Source organism: Lissotriton vulgaris, chromosome 7, assembly GCF_964263255.1.
Source record: "Lissotriton vulgaris chromosome 7, aLisVul1.2, whole genome shotgun sequence".
NCBI lineage: Eukaryota > Metazoa > Chordata > Amphibia > Caudata > Salamandridae > Lissotriton > Lissotriton vulgaris.
This window is the reverse complement of record NC_141695.1, coordinates 1,410,942,681-1,410,969,439: the sequence shown is the minus strand read 5'-3', so window position 1 is coordinate 1,410,969,439 and position 26,759 is coordinate 1,410,942,681. Positions and strand designations below refer to the sequence as shown.

General features: G+C 48.3%; 1 protein-coding gene across 1 annotated transcript in view; it reads right to left on the bottom strand.

Moving 5' to 3' along the window:
- The window catches only part of LOC147705742 (phosphatidylinositol transfer protein beta isoform-like), a 276,208-nt gene that overhangs the window by 143,123 nt on the left and 106,326 nt on the right, over positions 1–26,759 (bottom strand). The window contains exon 5 of the mRNA XM_086932188.1: positions 7,920–7,927. Within this exon, the coding sequence (XP_086788314.1) occupies positions 7,920–7,927 (8 nt within the window). The remainder of the gene's footprint in view (positions 1–7,919; positions 7,928–26,759) is intronic.

The following is a 26,759-nucleotide window of genomic DNA, read 5'->3' as shown; positions in this document are numbered from 1 at the left end:
TTGTATTTCGCATGAGTGTAGTGGTTCAAAAGGTGGTCCCATAAGTCTGGTTAAAACAATGTTCAGATAAAAGACTGGTGAAGGTGGGTGTGTTGGAGGAATTACGCGTTTGAGTCCTTCCATAAACGCCTTAATTGCTGGCACCCTAAAGAGTGAAAGGTGTTGCCTGTTTTGAAGATATGCTGCTAACGCAGCTAAATGTATTTTGATGGATGAGTAGGCTAAATTGCAGCGTTGTAGGTGCAAGAGATAGCAAATGATGTTTTGAGTTGAAGCATCAAGTGGGTTTATATCATTGTTACTGCAGTAAATGACTAAACGTTTCCACTTAGCTGCATAACATGCCCTGGTAGTGGGTTTTCTTGCCCCCTTGATAATGTTCATACAGTCTGGGGGCAAGTTCAGGTATCCAAACTCTAGGATTTCAGGAGCCAGATCGCCAGGTTCAGCTGTTGCGGATCTGGATGTTGGATTTCTCCATGGCTCTGAGTTAGGAGATTGGGTGTGAGTCTCAGTCTTTGATGAGGCACCACTGACAGTTCTAGGAATGTTGTGTACCATGGTTGCCTTGCCCATGTGGGAGCAACTAGGATTAGCGTTAGTGAATGTTGATGTAGTTTGCGTGCCACTAGCGGTATTAATGGAGCTGGGGGAAAAGCGTACACAAATTTACCTGACCAGTTCATCCATATCGTATTGCCTTGCGACTGAGGAAATGTGAAAACCTGGCGGCAAAGTACTGGCATTTTGCGTTTTCGCTTGTGGCAAACAGGTCTATTTCCGGGTGTCCCCACTTCCGGAAGACAGGTTGGAGCACTTTGGGGTGAATCTCCAATTCGTGCACTTGTTGGCTGTACCTGCTGAGAAGGTCGGCTACTTGATTGTCCTTGCCCGGGAGGTGCTCTGCCATAAGAAACATGTTCCTTTGAATGACCCACTTCCAGATTGCTTGAGCTAGGTGCGACAGCTGTGGAGAGTGTGTTCCTCCCGGTTTTTGAATGTAATACATAGCTGTCATGTTGTCCGTCCGGATCATCACAGTCTTGTTGCATAAGTGTGTCTTGAATGCTTTCAGAGCTAGAAAGAGAGCCATCAGCTCCAGAGGGTTGATGTGCATCTTCCTTTGTTGTACAGTCCATAGTCCCTGTACTGTGTAATGTAGGACATGGGCATCCCATCCTAGTAGGGATGCGTCCGCTGTTAACACTATTCGTGGGACAGGATCTTGGAACAGTCGTCCTTTGCAAAGGTTTTGTGGATTCCACCAATGCAGAGAGTTGTATGCCCAACTGGTCACCAACACTAAGTCATGTAATTGCCCTTGAGCCTGGTTCCATTGCCTTGCTAGGTACTCTTGGAGAAGACGCATGTGTAGTCTGGCATGAGGGACTATGAATATGCACAAGGCCATCATGCCTATCAGTTGCTTCAAAACTCGAGCTGGTAGTGAGTGTTGGGGGCTGAATTTTTGGATAAGTGCTTGCATGCTGTTGATACGTGCTGCATTGGGGTATGCTTCTGCTGCCAGTGTATCTATAGTTGCTCCCAGGTATTGTTGTACATGGGAGGGTTGTAGATATGACTTTGGGTAGTTTAGCGAGAAGCCTAAACTGTGCAGGAGGTGGATGGTTTTTGACATGTGGTTGACACACTGCTGGGCCGATGGCGCATGTATTAGCCAATCGTCTAGATATGGGTACACATGGATGTGTTAGCTTCTGAGATGTGCCGCCACTGTAGCTAAACATTTGGTGAAGACGCGTGGAGCTGTTGTGACACCAAAGGGTAGTACTTTGAACTGGTAGTGCTGTCCCTGTATAGTGAACCTGAGATACTTTCTGTGAGCAGGGTGTATTGGTATATGAAAGTATGCGTTTTTGAGGTCTAGAGTTGCTAGAAAGTCTCCCTTGCGGAGCAATGGTAAGACTTGCTGGAGAGTGAGCATATGAAAATGCTCCGACAAAATGTACAGGTTGAGGGGCCGGAGATCCAATATTGGTCTGAGAGACCCGTCCTTCTTTGGACTTAGAAAGTATAGGGAGTATACTCCTGTCCCCTGATGTTATAGTGGGACTGGTTCTATGGCCCCCTTTTGCAGCATACTGATGACCTCTTGCTGCAGTAGTGTTATATGTTCCTGTGACATGGTTAGGCAATAGTCACGTTGGATAATTTGCCTGACCCATTTGTCTGTTGTGATATGTAACCAGATTGGCAGAAATTGTTGTAGTCTTCCCCCGACCGGTGTTATATGGTCTGGGGGCAGTGCCAAGAAGTCACTGTTTGGTGTTAGTGGAGGATCTATTTGCATTGCCTCCACGACCCCTTCCTTTGGTGTTATTGCCCCTGTATCCACCCCTGTTGGTGTTTTTGTTGTACGTGGATTGCGTGTTAGTTTTGTAGGTGGAGGATTGCTGTGATCTATTACTTCTGGCTCCTCCTCTATAATTGGAGCGACAAAAGGAGACCCGGTGTTGTTGGGACTGTAGAGCTCCCATGGACTTCGCTGTTTCTGCATCCTTTTTCATTTTGTCCAGAATTGAGTTAACGGCTAGACCAAATAAAAAGTCTGGGTTGATGTGCTGATTAAGAATAGTGGATTGAACTTCATTCTTAAAACCTGATATGCGAAGCCATGCGTGGCGCCTTAGCAGCACGCTTGTATTGATGGATCTGGCAGCTGTATCAGCCGCGTCAAGAGCACATTTAATTGAGGCATAGGTGATGAGCTTCCCTTCTTGTATCAGTTCATCTGCCTGCTGTTTATAAGGGTCAGGTAAGTGTTGGAGAATTTCTTCTAAGCTGTCATAATGCGCCCTGTCGTATCTGGCCAGCAAGGCCTGTGTATTGGCAATTCTCCACAAGTTTGCTGCTTGAGCTGCTACTGTCTTGCCTGATGCCTCAAAGATTTTTGACTCCTTGTCTGGAGGAGCAGCCTCTCCGGTAGTTTGGGAGTTAGCCCTCTTACGTGCGTTGGACACCATTAGGGAGTCCAGGGGTAGCTGCCCTTTTATGTATGTAGGATCAATAGGTGCAGCCCTATATTTCTTTTCAATTCTAGGGTTAATGACCCGTGCCCTAGCAGTGTCTTTAAAAATGTCATGTGCATGTTTTAAGACTCCCTTTAACATGGGGAGTGTCTTGACTTGTCTCTCAGATGTTGTGAGTGTATCAAAGTGAAAGTCTTCTTCAATAGCGTCAGAGTGCATATCTACATTATGGTAGGTAGCTGCTCTATCAAGTAAAGAATTAAAAGCCACGGTATCTTCAGTGGGTGATGGCTTAGTTGGGTAAACTGCTGGTTCTGTAATGGGCAGAGTACCCTCATTATCTGGTTCTCCTCCTGCACCCCATGGCTGTAGGTTGGGGTCTTCAGTTGGGTTTTGTGGATAACCAAATCCCACATCTGCATCCTGATCTTCATCTGGGTTATATTCAGGTGATGTTGGGGCATATGGGGTTGTAGGCATGGCTGGATTGATAGGTTCAAAAAGGATAGGAGAGGTAGCACAGTCGTTTCTTTTTGAGTGGTATTCGAGGAAAGTCTGCTATTGGCAGAGGCCTTTTCTTTTTTGTGTACACAGTCACTTTTCCAGTTGCTGGGTCAATATACAACTTGGACTGGTCCTCTGTGCAGGGGTCTGGGTGAATAATCTCTTCTTCCACAGTCCTTGCCTTCGGTGCCGTAGCCTTTGGTTTGCCCGATTTTGGGTCTGTAGGTTTATTGGCTTCGACCGCTTTTGGTGGTTGGATGGGTCTCTGATGTTTATCGACACCTTTTGTCGGTTCAGCTGGCTTCACCACCTTTTTCGGACCGAGCGGTTTGGTTGCGACAGTCTCGTTAGGTGTTTTAGGGGTATGTTGTTTTGGCTCGATGCCTTTTTTCGGTTTGAGGGGCTTCGGCTCGACCGCTTTTTTTTTGTCCACAGTAGGTTTCACTTTGACCTTTGTTTTGGGTGTCGGCTTTTTACTTTCATCGACAGTGTTTTTCCCTTTGTTGATATTTGAGTCTTATTTGCTCGATTCGACGTGCTTTGGTTTAGATGTTGATTCGACGTGCCTTTGCTTCGGCGTCGGATCGACGTGTTTGGGCAGCGAGGTGGACTCGACGGCTTTTGGCTTTGAGCTCGACTCGACAGGTTTTATCTTCGATGTCGACTCGACGGTCTTTGGCTTCGAAGGTTGTGTTGGGACTACGGCCTTCGGCTCGAGGACCTTTTGCTTAACTACTTTTGGATCGATGACATTTGGTCCGAAGACGGTGTTGTCAATGAGTTTTGGTTTCAATGGAACCGGTGCCGTATGGCGTGTCTCAGAACTTTTCGAATATGTTCTTAGCCGGCGGTACGGCGGGGCTGTAAAACGAAAATGTTGATCTTGGCTAAGGCCCACTGGCGATGCCTCGACATGAGTCTCCGATATTGGTGTAGTGTCTATATGCGGCGGTGTACTCACGGTTCGCCCCTCGTCGTTATCGGAGTCGTCTTCGACAGCTACGATGTCGTCTTGATCGTATTCTTCGAGATCGACGATGTCTTCGTCCTCTTCGAAGTAGTTTTCGGAGTCGTGCTCCGAGTATTGTTGTACGTCTTGATCCGATTCTTCGGGGCTACCTAGTTCTTCTTCATCGTCGAACATGTTATCTGGTTCTAGCGCCGACCTCTTCATTTCTTGCCTTGCTGCCTGCCGATTCCGGATAGTCTTTTTCGACCGGAACAGGGCACAAGCTAGGCAACTATCTTCCTTGTGGTCCGGAGATAGGCATTTGTTGCACACAGGATGCTTATCAGTGTGCGGGAACTTTGAGTTGCACTGCGGACAGTATTTAAATGGACTTCGTTCCATCGACGGTCGGTCCACGTGGAGTCGAGAAGGCCTCACGGCCCGATTCCACGACCGGAGTGCAATAGAAGTTTCTGAAGATTCTCGGTACCGAGCGCTAAACAATACCGACGGAACCGAAGGCCTTTTGGCCTTAAAGAAGAGTTAGTCAATTCCGAACTTGGAGTTGTTGGACTTGGCCCTTCTGGCAGGTTCACCCCGGAACTTTTTGCTTTTTGATTGTGACATTGTATTAGTGATTGCTGGTTTCTGCGCACTTTCCCTGGGTCCCAGTGGAAAGTGCGTGCGCACCCTGAGTGCGTGGAGTAAGGTTGGCCTGCCCTCCCATAGGAATGCATGGGGAATGTCTGTGTCCCTGGTAGTTCCTGATGCGTGGGGAGTGCAGGCTAGAGTTTGGTATGTGTGAACTCGTGAGATTGAATGCTGCGCGATGATGTATGCGGCGTGTATATGTCTAGTGTGGAAGTGCCACTTCTAGACATGGATGTATGTGTGCAGTGAGCATGCAGGCGTGTGATTGGCTGGAGCTGGCTGGTGAGCCTGGCTCCAGGAGTCTGTATGGGTCTGCCCCCGTGGTGAATGGAGAGATTAACCTGCTGATGTGAGGGAGGGCCTGCACTTGGGTCCTAAATAGGGCTGGGCTTTTCCCACACAATGCGGGCTCCGCCCCCTGTGGTGCGTCTGATGACCCTAGCCTGCCTGGTGAATGGAAAGGGTGGCTAGGGAAAACAAGGTACTCCAAAACCAGCTGCAACTGGTTCTCCCCCACCCTGCACCTTTAGACAAAGGAATTTCGTGTATAAAAGGAGGCTGTGACCTCTTCTAAAATGTTCAGGTTCTTGTTTGCCAACTTGAAACTACCAGGGGCGTGCTGCTGCGTGGGCCCGGGGGAAGGCTTGCCTCCCTGGACCCTGCCCAGCCCCTGGACGCCTGGCGGCTTCTCCTTTGTTGGGAGCTGCCTGCTCCATCTTTTTGAGATCCAGTTTTGACCACGACAAACCTCTCCCTGACTAGAAGGACCAAGAGAAGCTGAAGGACGGAAACCAGTCTGTATCCTGTAAGACTGGCCTGCAGTGGTGCCTTGCTGATCGAGAGCTTGCCCCCTGAACGGAACCCCAGGACCATTGGGTTCTATCTGCTTCTGCCCGTTTGCTGTTGGACCTCAGTTCTTATTCCCCCGCCAGAGTTGTGACTCGGGTGCCTTCGCCCTCACCCAGGCCGTGACAGCTCGGAGCCTGGTCGTCCCGCCGTCGAGAGTCCCGCTCATTCCTGAGCCGATCTCCGCTTCAGTGCCGGGCCGCCTGCTCTCCTGTTACCTTGCACCCTACGGAGCGAGCTTCGCACCTCTCATCTTCTCCAGCCGGACTCTGCACGGAGACCATCTCATAGCTTCGGACGGTCCGTACGTCGTAACGTACCAGACTGTCTCGCTTTGCGCTCCTGCACACCAAGACTCGTGCCACACCTCAAGAAAGGCCTCCTCGTACCGTGGTACCGGAAGCCTGGTGCTGCAACTGTCTGCCCGAGAACTCGACGCCCCTCACAGATCCACGAGTCAGAACCTGCGTGCTAAGAAGTAGTAAGCCCCGCAGGTCTGAACGGCGCCTCGCCCCGTGAGCTGTCCCGATCCTGGATCGCCACAACCCTCCACAGTCTAGCTCCTTCACCTTGCTCCTCGAGGGGGATTGAGCCCGAGAGATCCTCTGGAGAACCGCCGGCCTCGTTCGGGGTCCGTCCTCACAAATAGCCGCACCTGAAACGCCTCGGACTTCCACCCGCAAGGTACACTTGAACTCCGTCTCGAGTTCATATCGGATCCAGGGTCCGCAACGTTCTTATTTCCCTGTCATCGTACCTTGCTGAACAACGAACATTGAAAGACTAAGTTTGCCTATTGTAATCTGGTGACCTCGCTTTGCTAAACGTTATTCTGGTCTTGTGATAATCCTGCTTGAATCTATCTTTTATATAAAGTATACGTATTTTTGATACAACCATACGACTGGTGTCCATTTGTGGTGGGTCAGTGGGTTTACTGTGTGTGTTCATGAATGCTTAACTTACTATTGCCCTGAGGATTAGCCTTGTCTGATCGCGCCACACTACCGAGAGGGTGAGCAGGGGTTATTCAAAGGAGTAGTTCCCTTGCCCTGACGTGGAGCTGAGGGTCCTTGCTTGTCACAAGTGCATACCTGTGCCAACCAGAGATCTCCAGTTCTAACAGGAGTGTAGGAAAGTACACCCGAACCCAATGGCGGAAAAAAACAAACTGAGGATGGAGAGGATGCCCATGCGCACTGTAGTCCAAGGGAGGAGCCACCTATCTCATGATACTTCGAAGACTCTTCCAGGACAACAACATGCAATCATCCGGACCCAACACTAGGCGGCGATCTATGCACAGATATGAATTCAGCAGCCCACATGCCTCGAACCGAGCAGACAGCGGTCAGAAGGGGTGACAGCAGCAGGAGCCCATAGTCATAAGATAAATACACGAGGGACCAAATGTGATGTGACACGGGCATTCATTTAATACTGCAATAAAAGCATTCAGCAACGATCATTAAGAATGACCTCATGCAGCTCACAAGGACAGGGCACAGCATGAGTAGACATGCAACATTCACCAGGAATTCAAGGAGACACACCATCTTATAGTGACCAGAAACATACAAAAGACACAAGGGCTGACACACAAAGGTAGGCACTATGGTCGCCATGAGATTAAAGCAATAGTTGCCTAGAACACTGAATGAAGAAGGAAATCATGATTGTAATGGACAGTTGTGCATGAGAGTGGGATTTTTACCATGACCAACAGTGAACTAAAAGGGACCCCAAGCTCAGCCCGACCGTTATCACACGAGTAGCACAGCAACATTAGTAGAACCCATAATAAGAAGAGCAACACGTTGCCTCCAAAGGGATCATGCTTTGGAGGGTCACCACACTCACCAGGAAAAAAGTGTCTTAGGCCAATACCATGGAAACCATGTTTTTGAATGAATGGAGTTGGTTACAATGCACACCAAACCTTTCAGCAACATGAAATTAAAATAGAAGCATAGACTTACTGTGACAACTGAGGGCCGAAGTCAAGGCAAGGCAGGAGCAAGAAAAAAAGAAAATAAGTTATATATCACACTGCACAAAAACAATGCAAATAGGGGAAGCAATGGTTCACCATTAGAGGTTACAACTGAGGTGAACTGGTGCAGTTGTGTGTGGTCCGATGGGTATATTAACACAATTGAAGATCATCATGTAAAACTAACAACCTTCTTTCTTAGAAGCCAGTCATTAGGTTCCTCTTTCTCAAAATCTCATACAATACCAAAAAAAGCCTAATTGTAACACTGTCATTCATGCAGCTACTACAAAAGATGCCTGAAAGTTTACTTTATTTTGAAAACAAACAAATGCCTCAGACACCATGGATTGTGTTTATATTTTTTCACTCAGAAGTCTTTTTAATTGACTCTGGATTCACTATTCCTATTCATCTCTTTTTTGTACATTTTATACATTCAGGGTTCCTGTCTTAAATTGTTTGAACATACCCTTACTGTTTTCTTAAAGCAAAGCAGTATTTACAACATTTACATATATAGATATTCACAATACAAGAAACAATTTTTCTTAAGCAAACAATCAAAAACACGGTACATATACATTCACTTAATCAGTCAAGCGTTGTTTTCGCTTAATGGTCCTACTTGCTTAAACTGCTATTGGGAAACTATGTTTTAATTTCCTGCTGTCCGTTTACTTGGGCCTTCGCGCTTGCAGCAACAACACAAAACACAAACCACGAAAGCATATAAATCCTCACAGAGGCTGCTTCCCATTCCCAACCCATGCTTTTATCACGGCAGTCAAAACAAAAAGAAAGCAGAACAGCGATACAGATGCTTTGGTCTCAGCTTGCCCAACCACACTCCATGCGTCTAAAAACACAGCTGCAAGCAGGACTCACACATGTACGTGTTTATATATATTGGTTTCTGAAGTCAGAAGTAGATCCGGTAATTCACTGCCCCAATCTACCCACCGGCCCATTAGGCACTGCTAGTCTGTTTTTGATTAGTCAGCACAATTCAGTGCATATTTAGTTACAACTCTGTAGTGTGAAGTAAGTTCTACTGACTGATGAGGGGTAAGTGCAAATAGAAATGCACTTAACGGAATGCATTTTAAAGTGAAATGAAGTGCAACTAAAACAAGACGCCTGGCAGCCATGATTTAATGAAAGGAAAAAAAACAAGCATTTACAATGCAATGGTCTCGGCATTGTTAAAGTTAGAGCTATTGGCATTGCTCATGACATTTTTATTTATTTTTTTGTTTTTAAAACATATAAATAAATGGCATTGTCATTTACAATGCCAATAGCTTAATCTCTTGCAAATATGAGACCTATTGCATTTGCACCCACACACAGAGCCACACACACAAAGCCACCCACACATACAGAGCCACACACACAAATCCACCCACACACACACACAGCCACCCACACAGTGCCCCCTACACACAGAGCCACCCACAAATAGAGCCACCTACAAAAAAAGCTACTCACAGAGCCCCACACACAGAGAGCCCCCCACACACAGCCCCCGACACACACACACAGAGAGCCCCCCCCACACAGAGCCCCCCCCCCACACACAGAGCCCCACACACATACAGAGCCCCACACACACTCACACAGAGCCCCACACACACTCACACAGAGAGCCACACACACACTCACACAGAGAGCCACACACACACTCACACAGAGAGCCACACACACACATTCACACAGAGAGCCACACACACACACTCACACAGAGAGCCACACACACACACTCACACAGAGAGCCACACACACACTCACACAGAGAGCCACACACTCACACAGAAAGCCACACACACACACTCACACAGAGAGCCACACACACACTCACACAGAGAGCCACACACACACTCACACAGAGCCACACACTCACACAGAGAGCCACACACACACTCACACAGAGAGCCACACACACACTCACACAGAGAGCCACACACACACTCACACAGAGAGCCACACACACACTCACACAGAGAGCCACATACACACACTCACAGAGAGCCACACACACACACTCACACAGAGAGCCACACACACACACACACTCACACAGAGAGCCACACACACACACACACACAGAGAGTCACACACAGAGAGCCACACACACACGCTCAGAGAGCCACACACACACGCACACTCACACAGAGAGCCACTCACACAGAGCCACACACAATCACACAGAGAGCCACACACACTCACACAGAGAGCCACACACACTCACACAGAGAGCCACACACACTCACACAGAGAGCCACACACACACTCACACAGAGAGCCACTCACACAGAGAGCCACACACACACTCACACAGAGAGCCACACACACACACTCACACAGAGAGCCACACACACACTCACACAGAGAGCCACACACACACTCACACAGAGAGCCACACTCACACAGAGAGCCACACACACACTCACACAGAGCCACACACACACTCACACAGAGCCACACACACACTCACACAGAGCCACACACACACTCACACAGAGCGCCACAAACCACCTGACTTCTTTGTTATTCCTGTGTGTGCCATGGCTCAAAATGTGTGCCAATCTGTCCAGAACGACCCCATCCTGCGTGCCGTTTTCTAAGCATGGGGCAATGTCTCCTGTTATTCCTAATATAGAGGTTGTTTTTAATACCTCCAGAATCCCCCTGTCCCCTCCTGTCCTGGTTCTTGGTGCTAAGGATATTGTCAGGCAGGCCTTGTTTCCCTGCCCAAGCCAGGTCTGGCATTATGGGGTTTTAAGCCCTAAAAGGATTCCAGGCTAGTCTCAGATTTGACTGAAGAGGCGGAGGGTGGGAGGGGGGGCGATAGAAGGGTCAAATCAATGGACGAGGGACAGCCCTTATCGATAAAGGAGGGATTGGCGTCAACCCCTCCCCCCCTCTGTTCTATTCACCAGTCACACACAACAGACGGCACACGCACATACAACAATTTCAGTACCACAGCTGCACATAGACACACCCATGCACTCATGCGCAAACTGCCACAGACACACATGTACATACATTCAGAGATACATACACAGGCACGCAAAGAAAACACGCTGAGACATACTGTGACACACACAAACACACACATTAGCTGGCTTATATACACACACAACTACATGGCCAAATGCACTCACAAGCATGTACAGAGGCATGCGGGCATATGACCATAGGCACACACAGAACCACATACATAGACCCGTCATTACATACACAGACACGTGACCACATACACACAGAAACACATATAGAAATACACACAGCTGTATTCACAGCTGAATAGGCACTGCCACCTACACAAGAGTACAGGCACGCAGACATACTTCCATACGTAGATCGACGCAAACAGACACAGGTTTTAGACACAAAAGCAGACAAGCAACTCGAAGCACAACAGACACAGGCACAAAAGTACACATGGAATGGAAGCCCATAAATACAGTAAATGACAACAAGCACACATACACCCACACACATACACATTACTGTTGTCAAATCAGATTTACAGCCACACACGCACAAACATAATTTTACACAATTTACACGAAGTTGTACCAAGAGACAGGCAAATCCCCAAACACATACGCAATACACATTGACATAAACATGGACTTGAGAAGAAATAGTTACACACGCAAGTATAAACAAATATAGAGACATACAACAACCACACGACACAGGCATAAAGACACAGGTCTACATTGGCACACTGACACACACATACATGCGCTCGCAAATATACGCCTGCCAGATTACAGACACATCCTATTATAAACAATTTCACATGGTCCTATTTGTACACATACACACCAAGAAATATACAGCTACACAAGCACTTATAGAAATGTCAAAACATACAAACTCAAACGGATACATATAGACACAAACTCAGAATTTACCACGGACAAGCATAGACGCACGTGCATGCACAAACATACACAGACTCACAGGCACACACACTCAGATCGAGAGACGCCATGCAACACACTCATCCACAGGGCATGCACATACAATCACACACACACCCAGACTGACAGACACACACCCTCAGACAGACGCCCAGACACAGGCCATCAGACAAACACACATATACCCACACGTGCACACACAAGTACAGATCCAGACACACAATCAGACAGACCCAGGCACGCACATCCACGAACGGGCGCCCACATGTAATCACGTACACACCGAGAGGCAGGGAAGAGGGCAAGGGTGAACAGTGCAGATGGGGTGGGGGTGCATCGCTCACACGGGAAGCCCGTATAAAGCGGTCGTTCAAGCACGGACCTACTCCCTAGGCCGAGACTCCGGGGTCAGCAGAACCTGTCCCCAACCTGCCCATATAAATTTGTCGTTCAGAGATTGGCCCACTCTCTCGGCTGCAACCCCGGGTGACCCCAGAACAAGAGCAGCAGGAGAGAGGGCCGCCTGGTGCATCCTTGGGCACTCGCCCCTGTGCCACCCCGCACAGAGCCAAGTTCAGATGAGCCGTGGGGCATGTGAGAGGGGGTACATCATACAGTGTGCTGAAGGTATGTGGGGTGGTCACCGCCCTGTCCGACCCACATACCACAGCCGAGCGCATGAATAACACGAGCACAGAGACACTTAGAAGAACTGGAGAGAGTCACACTTACAGAATGCGAGAAGTTTCCGGGAGGCCCTGCCCCCGCGCCGTCTCTTGGCTCCAACTAGAGGGCGCTCTCCAGGGTTCTGAGGTGGGCGAGCCTTTCACAGGTGCTGGTCCTGGCCCAGAGACACCTCTCCTGGGGCGCTCAGACCCTCCGGGTGTGTCTGGTGCTCACAGCCGCTGTAAGATCCGATTGTTTGCTGCGTCTGTCTCTGCAGTCTTTCGCCCTCCCTCGCCCTCACTGTCACCTGGGACAGCCGGAGGCTGGACCGCAAACTACTGCGACGAGGTGGGCTACCTGGAGCACCGGGAGGGCCTGCTGCAGACAGGTGAGCCTCTGCTTCAGACCGCAAGCGCCTAGAAGCCGATCTGTCTGCAGCGCTGTGCTGCTCAAGTTTCACTTTGTGCTGGAAGTAAACTGTGCAGTTGGAAAGTCTCTTACCCAAAGCCTTAGAGAAAGCGAAACTAGACGTGTTGCATAAAAACAACTTGAAGCTTTATTTACCCTCATTCATCTGTTCATCCTGCTGCAGGCAAAGGGTGGGATGGGGTGTATGTAAAGGGGAGAGATAGTGTTTTGGGACTGGAAGTGCACAGATGTGTTTCACTTTGTGGTACTGTGCTGTTCATTCAACTGTTCATCCTTGTGCGACCCGGTGTTTTAGCTTCTTTTACGCATGAAGCGCCTAAAAGCGATTCAGTTCGAAGCGCTATGAAGGATACATATGTTGTCTGTTCATTCACCTACAGACTAGGCTCTGCGTAAAGGTAGGAGGAGCTTAGTAGGCATTCAGTCCACATTGAGGCGCTACATAAGTGTCAATTATTCGTTCATTCTGCTTAGACAGATGGGAAGCTGAAATCGCTGTTTTCTTATCAGAAAATGAAGGTAGCTGTCTCCGTGGGTGGGGGGTGACCTGTAGCGCCAGGGTCATGACAGTGCACTGGGTCTGTGCAGCGTACCTAGAAAAGCCCAGCTTCAACTTACTTCTCTTCTCATCAACGTCATTTACTAGCTGAGGGGGCTAATGCATTCACTGCAGAGATGTGTGTACAACCAGCTGGTCGCAGTTTTGAATTTTAAGGTTAACTCGGCTTTTCATCATTTAACAGTCGATGAAAACATTATCCATGCTTCGAGGATTAGTGGCATAGTTACAGCGCAGAGAAGCCTTACAGTGTGGCCAGCTTACTGTACGAGGCAGCAGTTATTAAACTATTGGGATGAGGTCTGTGCTTCAGTGTGCTGCCCCTTTATGTTGTGTACCTTATTCACATTTGTAAAGCGGCAACCACCATTCTCATTCATGGCACTTTAAGCAGGTGTTCTATTCAGGCGCCCTCCCCTTCAGATCTGGGAAAGCCATCAAACTGAAGGTAGTTTGGTTGACAGTTTGTGCTTAGTTTTCTGTGATTGCAGCGTTTGTTCATTGTTTAGACTTGGTGGAAAGCGTGGGGGCTTTCAGTTCAGTTTACGCCACCAGAACCCATGCGTTTTAGATTCGGAGGTGTCCTTTAATATTAATAATTTACCTCCAAGGAGCAACACAGAGCGGTGCACAGAACATTTTTGTTGTAGCCGAGGCTTCCAAACGTCAGGGTTTGTACATAGGACAGCTGCTGTACGGTGCCAGGTCGAGGCCACATTTCAGAAAAAGGATGTGGTGGGCGGGGCCAGGGACACTGCTGGACAGCACACTTTGCAGTTTCATTTTTTGATATTTACTTCTTGAAACACCATGACATAAACTTGCCAGAATCCCTTGCATTTTTGTTTTTTTCTTTGGTGAAACGATTAACTGGCCACAGCCGATTTGGGGATACCCGTGGTCTTCTGGAACAGAGACTGCCACTTCTTCATGGCGGGACGGCGAACCCGCTTCGTCCACACACTTTGTAGCGGCGATCTTTCTGGGGCACAACACGGGGAAAAATTACTAGCACGTCTTCCCAATGTGGCCCAGGACCCGCGGCGGTGATTCAGGCCTTTTCTTGATGACGGCCTCGGACAGTAATAAATGCGACCAATTAAGGAAGAGCCTCTTTGTTCACGAGCACTCGGCGACTTCTCCTGGCGGCGGTCGGCCTGGAATGGCTACCGCAAAACTCTGACATTTTCGCGATTCGGGGGCGTGTTTTTAGCAGTTGAGTGACGGATGATGTCACAGCTTAAAAACTTGCAAAGAACACGCCCCCGAATCTCAAAAAGACGGGGCTTGAACAGATTGACGCCCCTCTCCTCCAATGACTGGCCTCCGTTTAGGAAGCCAGCCAATGGAGAAGAGGGGCGGGTTCAAGCCCCACTGTAGCCAAAACATTAACTCTCGGGCTCCGCCCCACACTGCTTTCGTAGTGTGACGCTAGGCCCGAGGCCTAAAAAAGAGTTGGGCGACACACGCAAGACGAGCGACCGCCATGATTTGTTGAAAAAAAAAAACGAGCTGGGCGACCTGCACACAATACGACGTGTGGCTGCCAATTATTTATTGTCAAAACAAAACAAGCATTTACAATGCAATGGTCTCGGCATTATTAAAGGTAGAGCTATTGGCATTGCTCATGACATTTCTTTCTTTTTTTTTAAATCAAAAATAAATGGCATTGTCATTTATATTGCCAATAGCTTAAATCGCTTGCATATGCGAGACCTATTGCATTAGCACTCACACACAGAGTAAGTAGTAGAGTGAGTAGCTGATAGTGAGTAGGAGAGAGTTATTAGTAAAGAGTATTAGAGAGAGTAGTAAAAAGTGAAAGAGTGAATATTAAATAGTGAGAGTGAGTAGTAAAGAGTCCTAGAGCCACACACATTTACATGACAGCCACACCCTTACATATACAAAGTGTATTTTTAGTTTCAGTAGTAAACAGTGAGTAGTATAGAGTGAATAATTATGAGTAATGTTGAGTAGTAGGAAGTGTAGTAGAGTGTGTAGTACAGTATTACAGTAAGTACTATACATTAGATGCTATTTAGTAGAGTGAGCAGTAGCGAGTAGTTGATATTGAGTATTACAGTGAGTAGAGAGTGTTGTATAGTAAGTATTAGAGTGAGTATTGATAATATTTGTAGTGAGTAGTATAGAGTGACTATTTTAGTGAGTACTTGTGAGTAGTAAAGGGTGTGTAGTAGAGTGTGTAATAGAGCGTTATAGTGAGTACTGTAGAGTATTTATTTGTGTACTAAAGTAAGTAGGGAGCATCAGAGAGTTGTTGAATAAGTACTTTAGTCGTAGAGTGAGTAGTTGATATTGAGTAGTACAGTGGGTATAGAGTTTTAGATATGTGTTGTGTAACTAGTAGAGTGAGAAGTGAGAATATTAGAGAGTGAGTAGTAAAGAGTGAGTAGTAGTGTGTAGTAAGTTGTGTGTAGTAGACAGTTTTTTGTAGAGTATTAGTCAGTACCTCAAAGCATTTTTTCTCAATACTAAATCTATTAGGCAGTATTAGAGAGTTGTAGAGTAAGTAGTACAGTATTAGAGTGAGTAGTAGAGAGTGAGTAGTAGAGAGTTATTAGTAGAGCGTATTAGAGAGCGAGTAGTCTAGATTGTAATATTTAGTACTGAGGAGTGAAAGAGTGAGTAGTAAAGAGTCTTACAGTTACACACATTTACACGCACAGCCACACTTACATATACAAAGTGTGTTTTTTTCTTTTGTAGGATTTTGATTTGGAGGGTGGAGTTGGAGGGTGGAGTAGTACTTGGATTGTGGATTAGGAGGGTGGATTAGGAGGGTGGATTAGGAGGGTGGATTAGGAGGGTGGATTAGGAGGGTGGGTTTGGAGGGTGGGTTTGGAGTTGGAGGGTGGAGTTGGGTCGAGGGTGGGGCTAGAGTGGTGGGGCTAGAGTGGTGGGGCTAGAGTGGTGGGGCTAGAGTGGTGGGGCTAGAGTGGCGGGGCTAGAGTGGTGGGGCTAGAGTGGTGGGGCTAGAGTGGTGGGGCTAGAGTGGTGGGGCTAGAGTGGTGGGGCTAGAGTGTGCGCGCTAGAGTGTGCGCGCTAGAGTGTGCGCGCTTGAGTGGTGGATAGGGTGGTGGCGGATAGAGTGGTAGAGTGGTGACGGTAGGCTGTACTGTGTGTGAGAGAGTGGGTTTGTGTATGAGAGAGAGTGTGTTTGTGTATGAGAGAGAGAGAGTGTGTGTGTGTGTGTGAGTGTGTGTGTGTGTGAGAGAGTGTGTGTGTGAGTGTGTGTGTGTGTGAGAGAGAGTGTGTGTGTGAGAGTGTGTGTGTGAGAGAATGTGTGTGTGAGAGAGTGAGAGAGTGTGTGTGAGAGAGTGTGAGAGAGAGTGTGAGAGAGAGTGTGAGAGAGAGAGAGTGTGTGTGAGAGAGAGTGTGTGTGAGAGAGAGTGTGTGTGAGAGAGACAGAGTGTGTAAGAGAGAGAGAGTGTGAGAGAGTGTGAGAGAGTGTGAGAGAGAGAGCGAGAGAGAGCGAGAGAGAGCGAGAGAGCGAGTGTGAGTGTAGATGTACTGCATCCAAGATATATGAGTGATCTTACCAGAGGCATTCCAGCCTTATGTATGACAGGTCTGCCTACAAATCTTTTTACTTACCAGCCTGTGGATATCTCAAAACATTTCATTGTGAGACCTTTTTTTCAGTGCACGAATCGAGGTTCATTAAACTCATTGCATTTGCAGCATGAGCCTGCCTTAAGGCTGTCTGCACATCTGAACAGGTATAAAGTACCATGATTCAGAGTGCCAACCTCGGTGGCCTTCTGAGAAATACCTCACGCCCTGGCAATTTTAACAGTTAACCACGGGCTTTAAAAACACCCAAAAGTGAGAGGAAACAAGAATCTGGGGCACTTCTTAAGAGCTACAAGCCATGTACTAAGACTTTCACTTAGAAAAATATATACAGACTTATCCTTGACAAACATGGGAAATTTGAATCTGTAGTCTCCAACACAGAGGGCAAGACTGCAGCTTCCAGTAGTGTACATGTTTTAAATATTACCCTTTTACAGTATTGTTAACGTGAATTCAGGGTGTACGGCAGTTCAGCACAAGGATGCTCACATCGCTCACTATTCCTGGAAACTCGTTAAAACCCACCAAAGTGCTGAGTGAGATGTATACGAGTATCTTCATATGCCAATCCAGAAATAAAACTGAAAAACACCAACAACCACATAGAAGAACTGGATACTGCCACCTATAAACGGGAGCATGGCATGAGGGGGCCAACTATTTTCCAGCTCTACTGGCCTTGCAGAGAACTCAGCTGTGGATTAGAGGAATGTTCGGTGGTGTGAAATTAAAAATATGGGAGAAGAATCTTATGCTTGAAACTGAGAGTTCATTGCTGTAGACAGTGGAGCTGAGAAGCCCTCCTACCCTGGAAGTCCTGGGTATTGATCAGGCTCCTGCCCCACTAATGGCACAGATCTAATTCCAGAGGCACTCATCCAAGCCGCCCGAAGCCCCCCTCACTCCCCCGCTCCGTGTGGCCAAAATCAATGCTGCAGCGGGCTCGGGGAGCGAGCCGCGGGGGGTTTGCGGGGCTTTGGGGGAGAGCGGGAGAGCGGGACCGGGCCACTGGGGTCTTCAGCGGGGACCGGGAGCGGGCTGCCGGGGCCCGGGTTTGAGGAGGGGTGCGCGCCTGCAGCGGGGCGGAGGTGTCCGGGGTGATGGGGGTGTTTGGGATTTTTTCTGTGGGGGTGCCGGAGGCTGGGACTTTTTTTGGGAGGGTTCCGGGGGTTGGGACTTTTTCTGTGGTAGGGGTGTCGGGGGAGAAGACTTTTTCTGTGGCGGGGGTGCCGGAGACTGAGGCTTTGTAGGTGGGGCGACATGACCCGAGGTGGAGGGCGATTTTTGCTCGGGATAGGGAACTGAGGTTTCATGAGGGTTGGAGGCTTGGACTTGGCAGGAGGTGGGGACTGGGGCTTCCCTGGGCGGTGGTGACCGGGACGTCGCCGACGAGGGGGTCTTGGTAGGAGGCGGTGTCCGGACCTTAGGGGGTGGCCGAGACTTCGCAAATGGCAGCCGGGACTTGGCCGCTGCATGCGACTTGGGCTTCACCGGAGTGCTCTTGCTTCACAGGAGTGCTCTGGGGCTTCACCGGAGGGGGCTTCACCTTCGCCGGAGTCGCCTCGGACTTCGGCGGAGGGGACTTGATCTTCGCAGGGGTCTCCTGGGGCTTAGCCGGGGACTTCTGTGTTTTGGAGGCTGGTGGTGTCCGCATTTTGGGGGGAGGACGGCCCTTGGCTGCAGGAGACGCTGCAACCTTACAGGATGGGGTCTTGAGCGGTGTCACCTTGAAGCCCTTGCCTGGGCTGACCAGGGGGCTCTTGGGCGCCACCGCCACAAACCCGCGCCGACCCCTCCGCACAACAATGCCTGGGACAGCGCCCCGCTCTTTCCGCGCCACTTTCTTTACCTTCGCCATGCTGTGCCCGCAGCCGCCTCCTCGCTCGGCCTGGGGATGTCAGCTCACCTGGGTCCCACACCGCTCGCTAGTCGGCACTTTGTCTCTAGCTTTTCTTTCTTCCCTCGCAGTTGAAAATGGCAACCCCCTCCCGACCACCAGCAGTTACTTCCTCTCCATCACCTGCCCGAAGTGTGATATGTTATACCCCTCCCTCCCTCCCCTCCGCGGCTCCACCAGCGCTCTCCCCACTAATGCATCCTGCCTGAGCCCTTTGTCCCACACTAAAGAAGAAAGAAGGCTTTCACCTGTCATTAGACGTTTGTTCCAGAAAAACAGTTTGTTCCGATTCACTCCCAGATCCACAAGACATCTCCCACTTCTGAAACAAGCATTTGCAATGCAATAGGTCTCGCATTAGGAAAGTTTGAGCTATTGGTATTGTAAATGACAATTTTTTGATTGATGTGTTGGTTTTGAAAATAGCGAAATTAATAGCTTTGTCACTTACAATGCCAATAGTTTTAACTTTCGCAAATGTGACACCTATAGCATTTGTACTGCAATATGTATTGTATTTACGTGACTTAGATGTATTGATATTACAAATAACAATGGCTTTTTATTTTTTTAAATAATTAATACTTAAATGAAAGTTATTGTAATTTATAATGGCAATAGCTTAAACTTTTGTAAATGACTTTTGTGAAGATTATGTTCAGTGTATTTTATTGTGATGAAAATCCAAGAACAGAAGTGAAATATTAACATTTGTTTGTGACGTTTGTAATAAAGCTTGAAACATTGAGAAAACATATTTGAACCAGTTGTTGAATGGTTGCACAGATTGATGCTGTGGTGGTGCTGAGTGATGCTGTGGTGATGTGGTAGATAGATAGAGGGAGGGCGAGACAGAGTGAGGGCGATAGATAGACAGAGTGAGGGCGATAGATAGACAGAGTGAGGGCGATAGATAGACAGAGTGAGGGCGATAGATAGACAGAGTGAGGGCGATAGATAGACAGAGTGAGGGCGATAGATAGACAGAGTGAGGGCGATAGATAGACAGAGTGAGGGCGATAGATAGACAGAGTGAGGGCGATAGATAGACAGAGTGAGGGCGATAGATAGACAGAGTGAGGGCGATAGATAGACAGAGTGAGGGCGATAGATAGACAGAGAGGGCGATAGATAGACAGTGAGGGCGATAGATAGACAGAGTGAGGGCAATAGATAGACAGAGTGAGGGCGATAGATAGACAGAGTGAGGGCGATAGATAGACAGAGTGAGGGCGATAGATAGACAGAGTGAAGGCGATAGATAGACAGAGAGGGCGATAGATAGACAGTGAGGGCGATAGATAGACAGAGTGAGGGCAATAGATAGACAGAGTGAGGGCGATAGATAGACAGAGTGAGGGCGATAGATAGACAGAGTGAGGGCGATAGATAGACAGAGTGAGGGCGATAGATAGGCAGAGTGAGGGCGATAGATAGACAGAGTGAGGGCGATAGATAGGTAGAGTGAGGGCGATAGAGTAAGGGAGGGCGATAGAGTAAGGGAGGGCGATAGAGTAAGGGAGGGCGATAGAGTAAGGGAGGGCGATAGAGTAAGGGAGGGCGATAGAGTAAGGGAGGGCGATAGAGTAAGGGAGGGCGATAGAGTAAGGGAGGGCGATAGAGTAAGGGAGGGCGATAGAGTAAGGGAGGGCGATAGAGTAAGGGAGGGCGATAGAGTAAGGGAGGGCGATAGAGTAAGGGAGGGCGATAGAGTAAGGGAGGGCGATAGAGTAAGGGAGGGCGATAGAGTAAGGGAGGGCGATAGAGTAAGGGAGGGCGATAGAGTAAGGGAGGGCGATAGAGTAAGGGAGGGCGATAGAGTAAGGGAGGGCGATAGAGTAAGGGAGGGCGATAGAGTAAGGGAGGGCGATAGAGTAAGGGAGGGCGATAGAGTAAGGGAGGGCGATAGAGTAAGGGAGGGCGATAGAGTAAGGGAGGGCGATAGAGTAAGGGAGGGCGATAGAGTAAGGGAGGGCGATAGAGTAAGGGAGGGCGATAGAGTGAGGGAGGGCGATAGAGTAAGGGAGGGCGATAGAGTAAGGGAGGGCGATAGAGTAAGGGAGGGCGATAGAGTAAGGGAGGGCGATAGAGTAAGGGAGGGCGATAGAGTAAGGGAGGGCGATAGAGTAAGGGAGGGCGATAGAGTGAGGGAGGGCGATAGAGTGAGGGAGGGCGATAGAGTGAGGGAGGGCGATAGAGTGAGGGAGGGCGATAGAGTGAGGGAGGGCGATAGATAGAGTGAGGGCGATAGATAGAGTGAGGGCGATAGATAGAGTGAGGGCGAGATAGAGTGAGGGAGAGGAAAATCTTAGGACCAGAGGAGTTAGTGAGAGAGGGAATGCATGAAAGATTAGGAATTGTGAAAGAAGAAGAGAAGGGAACAGAACATGGATAAAAATGATGGGCAGACTCGAATCTGAGCGACATCATGGTATTGGAGAAAGCTAAAGAAGTGAGGGATGGGAAACATAAGGAGCCGTTTTTATTAAGAATACATAATTCAATAAAAAAGCTAACCTGTATTTGACGATTTATCTCCTGTTGTGCTTCAGTTCACAAGCGGCCCATGCAGCCGGTGTCTGTTCACGAGAGGCCCTTACAGGAAGGAGCTCTTGGTGCACAAGCGGTCGTCACAGCAGTGTATTGTGCACATGTGATGTTTACGCTTTTATGAGAATTTAGGGTTGGTGATTGTTGGGACTACGATTCCACAAATGCGTTGCATGCTACATACCAAAAGGACTGATTCAGGTGTGAGACTCCCGTTTTTTGTGTGTGTTCCAAATGGGTTTATTTCAGCTGCCTCCCCCCTGCACTTCAACATAAGTCAAAAACACTAGCTCCCGATTTTTTTTAAAAATCTCCAGTTTTTCAATATTAAGATGTTGGCATGTAAAAATGCAAAATGACTGTTTAGGACATACATTCTTGCGTTTAATAATACAGACTATCAATGTTTACTAGTAGAGCTAAACTGCGGTCACGCTGACAATTTCTGTGCTGACTGATGTACTCCTAGAACCAGGCGACAGTAAGAAACAAACATTTTTGGGCTTGTTGCACCCAAAACCGCACCTCATGGTCCTCCCGCATGACACAAACTCTCCCCACACAGGATCAAAACAAAGACAATACACTGCAAACTGCACACCCTACACAGTGTAGTATGGTACTAGTGTAGACCAGCGCATCAGGGCCCCCGCACAGGGTAACACACGCTTATAAATGCTGCTGCACGATACGCGTTAGCACACAGTGCAGCTGATATTTGAAAGGAGGCAGCCCGTTTCCCTCAGATATGCCGGTGCCAGTCCACACGTTGGCCCCAGCCCCACAACACCCATGTTAAAATAAAGCAAAGAAAGTCGCAAGCATCCCCTTTTAACAAATGACAAAATTGGGAAATAGCTTGTTTTTAAATAAATAAAATAAACCAAAGTGGGTCATGATTAACACGTCTATACTATGCGACGGCTCGGAGGTATAATTTGATATTTGATATTTTGTGGGTATTTGTAAAGCGCGAGCGTTCGCTCCCAGGGGAGCATCATGGCGCTGGGCGAGTTACAGAGGAATAACTGAGAAGAAGTGGTGAATAAAAAATAAAGCTAGATGGCAGCCAGGACAAAGGAGTCAGATAGTTTGTAGACCCATGTCTTAAGAAGTTTCCTGAAGTTGTGCTCATTGTTAATGGCTCTGAGGTCAATGGGTAGAGTGTTCCAGGCCTTGGCCGCCAGAACATTAAAAGATTTTCCTCCTCTGGTCTTATATTTAAATCTGGGGATTTGAACAAGGTTAGTCCCAGAAGATCTCAGGCAGCGCGAGGGATTGTAGCGCTTGAAGCGGTTTACAAAGTAACGGGGTCCTGTATTTTGCATGGTTTTATGGACTGTGAGAAGCAGTTTGAAAAAAAATCTTTTGTGTAGTGGCATCCAATGAAGTGAATTCAGGGCAGCAGATGCAGATGACCTTCTGGGGAGTTGTAAAACCAGTCGAGCAGCAGCATGTTGTAGACTCTGCAATTTCCTGAGGGTAGATTTTTTCACCCCGGCCATAAGGCCGTTGCAGTAGTCAAGTCGGGAAAGTAAGAGGGCTACCGCGACTGACTTTCTGGCTGCAATTGGGAGGAAATCAAAGAATTTCCTCAGAGATTTTATTAGTCCAAAGCATCGACCGGCCGTGATCTTGACGTGGTCGTCAAAAGTAAGGGAAGAGTCAAATTGTACGCCCAGATTTCTGGCTGATGTAACTGCGCTAGGAGGAGCCTCGGAACCTGAGGGCCACCAGTCTTTAGGGGAAAAGGAAGTATTCTTGCCTATTGGGATGATCTCTGTCTTTGCGCTATTGCATCTAAGATGATTAGTGTTTAGCCATTCAAAGACATCGGAAATGCTTCGCTCTCTGGGGCGCTTTGTTACCCGCTTGATAGTCAGCACGTTTGCTTTCTGTACACTGGTCCCACAGCCACACGCAACCTAAAAACAAGCACCACGAACCTTCAAAAGAGGCCCAAAACATGCGCAAGTCTCAGTAGAAGAGGTAGGCGCTCTAGTTCTTTGTTTGAACTCTATGGCTTGTGATTGGCTAGACAGTCAAAAACACATACAGCGTCTTCCCGCCCCTGATTTTTTTTGGATGAGCGCGAAAAGGGGCGAGCGCCCCCCCCCCCAAGCACGTAGGTAACGTTTACGTTTCACGCGCTAATAGAGGCCTGGAGCTCGTCCAGCTGCTTTTGGCATGTCCCCTCATCCCATAGCCGATTGAGTTTTTGCATGCCTTTGGACAGTTATCCGACGTCGGGAATTAAAAACAAGAGACCCGGTGAGTGGGGGGGGGGGGGGGGGAGGGGGGCGCGTGAGTCTGAGCGCGCGTGTATGCAGTGTGTAAGTATGCGTGCGTGTGTGCGCGCGGGGGGGCTCTATGTGTGTGCGCAAGTGTGTGTGCGTGTGTGTCTCTGTGTGTCTGCCGCGTCGTGCTGGCAGAGGAGCTGGAGTGCAGAGATGACACCAGCGCAGCGACAAGAGCCCGGTGAGGTAAGGGGGGATGCGCGTGTGAGCGTGTGTGTAAATGCAGTATGCGTGCGTGTGTCTGTGTGAGTGTGGCTGTGTGTGTGTGTGTGTGCGCGACAGAATCATGGCTGACTTCCTGGCAATCTGAGACAGGAGATGTGCACGGCGCCGGGCTGGGCGTGCGAGCCCACAGACACCAATCGCCGCGCGTGCCCGACCCCTGTCTCAGATTCCCAGGAGGCGGGCGACATTACTTGTCGAGCTGGACACAATGCTTCGCATTGCTTTCTCCAGCTCGACCTAAAAAGAGCGCTTTTTGCAACTCATCGTCCAATATTTACTTTGTGGAATCTTGTATAGATTATAGCAATGCGGGACACAATGTGGGGTGATTGGGGTTATATGATGCCTGGGTGTTCGTTCGTTAAATGGTTAGATGGTGGAACGGGCAGCAAAGCTGATCAGAAGCCTCCGGTTGTACGACTAAAACAGCAAGCACTCACCTGAGGACGATTTCTTCTGGCGGCGCGGCGGTCGGGCTGAAACGGCTTCAGCAAAGCGCCGACATTTTCCGATTCGGGGGCGTGGTTTTCGTTCTCTCCTCATTCCATAGGCTGGAATGTAAAAATTCCAGCCAATGGGAAGAGAAGAGAACGAAAAGAAAGAAGAGAAAAAACACACCCCCGAATCCGAAAAAGACGGTGTTTGAACGGAGTGACGCCCCTCTCCTCCAATGGCTGGCCAGTATTTACGAGGCCAGCCAATGGAGAAGAGAGGCGGGTTCAAGCCCCTATACTAAGAATCAATAAATCTCTGACCGAGACTGCGCAAGAGCAGCCTACGGTCCTTGACCTAAAAAACGAGATGGGCGAGCAGGTGTCTGCTGTGAAAAAAAATGCTGCTGCCGCCATTGTCTGTATTGCGGCCGTGTAGTTGTTCACATGAAAGCGGGCACCCTTCTGAAACATTAAGCATGGTCCCTGGCCATAAGGAGCAGACAGGAGAGAACTGATAAGCGGTCCCCGGGCCATGAGGACCAGACCACAGAGAGTTGAAAAGCGGTCCCATGCAGGAAAGCATGTACTGCTGCAATAGGAGAAAGCCATTAAAAAAAAAGTGCTCACATACTGCAAATGAAACACACTGAGTAATAACACAAGTAAAAGAGGTCCTTATGGGAGGTTCCAAAAGGAGACAAGGAGTCACTAAGGATGGACTACTAAGCCTATTCCCGAATGAAAAGCAACCCTTTAGAATGGACATTAACACCTTGGCTGCTAGGTGTTTTCCCCCCCTGTGCTGGCACTCATTTATTTCCATTGTTTCATGACGAGCTCAGCTCGTCATCAGCACAGCTCAACCGTGCATCATGACGAGCTGAGCTCGTCATCAGCATCGAAAGGGTTAAACAACAGCCAATTAAAAAGAAGGGCGGAGCTTCAAATCCATAACCGAATACAGCATGTTTCAAATAGACAGCGCAAGCTCTGAATAGGGGAGACCTAAAACAGTTACTCTACGTCTACTTCCATCTCTATATGACACCACTTCACTTGGATAGAGTTCCATGTTTACCACAACACAATGAGAGCAGACCTCTGAGCCTCCAGGACACCAAACTCTCTTTGCATTTCAAGTAGTTGGACTAATGCACCTCTCTATAGAAGTATGCAAGCCTGGCTCAAGGTGTCATTGAACAAAGTAACAACGCTACACAGTCATGCTAGTGGTAGCCACTCGCTATACAAGTGAAATACATTTCACTATGGCCTTAATCTACAAGGATTACGAGGTTTTCACCATTCAATTTTTTCAAGGTAAACTTAGAGGAAAGTGTGTGTGGGAAAAATAGTACGATCTTAAGCTCAGAATGGATGAAAACAGGGGGCATTACTGAGTGTGAGGTGTCCTACTCTGAAAAGTACACTAATACAAGTCTAGAAAGTACTGCACGCATATGTTTACAGGAAGCAGTATTAAAATAACTGTTAGTGAAACCCTGTGTCCTAACATACCTAAAAACGTGGGCTTTGCAGTTTGCACAACTATGTGAGTGCCACACATCAAAGACACAGGGAGAGCCTTTAATGTGCCTGTATTCAGAAGCATTTAGTATCAACACTTTTATTCACCCTTCCGTCCACCCCCAAAGTAATGGATCACCTCTACTGCAAGGCAGAGTATGGTACAAGGGTGTGTTTTTTGTGAGTTTGATGTCTGCATGTGTGTGCATGAAAGAGAGAGTGTGTGAAAAAGAAGAATGAGTGAAGACGAGAGAAAGAGGTCACAGAGAGAAGCTTTTTTAAAAGCACTATCTGAAATGCTGTGTCTGCGCGTGGAAGTGTGTAAGAAAGTACCCCTTTTTGTTAGGTCACTCCAACTTTTTGCCAGGTAATTGATGTGATTTCAACTGGAAGAGCACTAGGTTACTGCTAAGCATGTCCTCGGTGCTAGATCTCTTTCCCAAAACTGTACATTTGTTAACCCAATTGGCAATACCTTTAGCACCCTCTATAAGTACCAAGTGCATGGTACCCTTGGACCTAGGACATGAGGTACTAAAGAGGGACACCAAGGGCTGCAGCATGAATGTTGCCATCCTAACGGGCCCCTAACCAAAATCATGCAAGGCTACCATCGCAGGCTGTAAGTTTTGGTGCAGACAAAAGTGGAAACACGACCGGACGACTGTGCCATGTCCTCCAACACTATGTAGTATTTC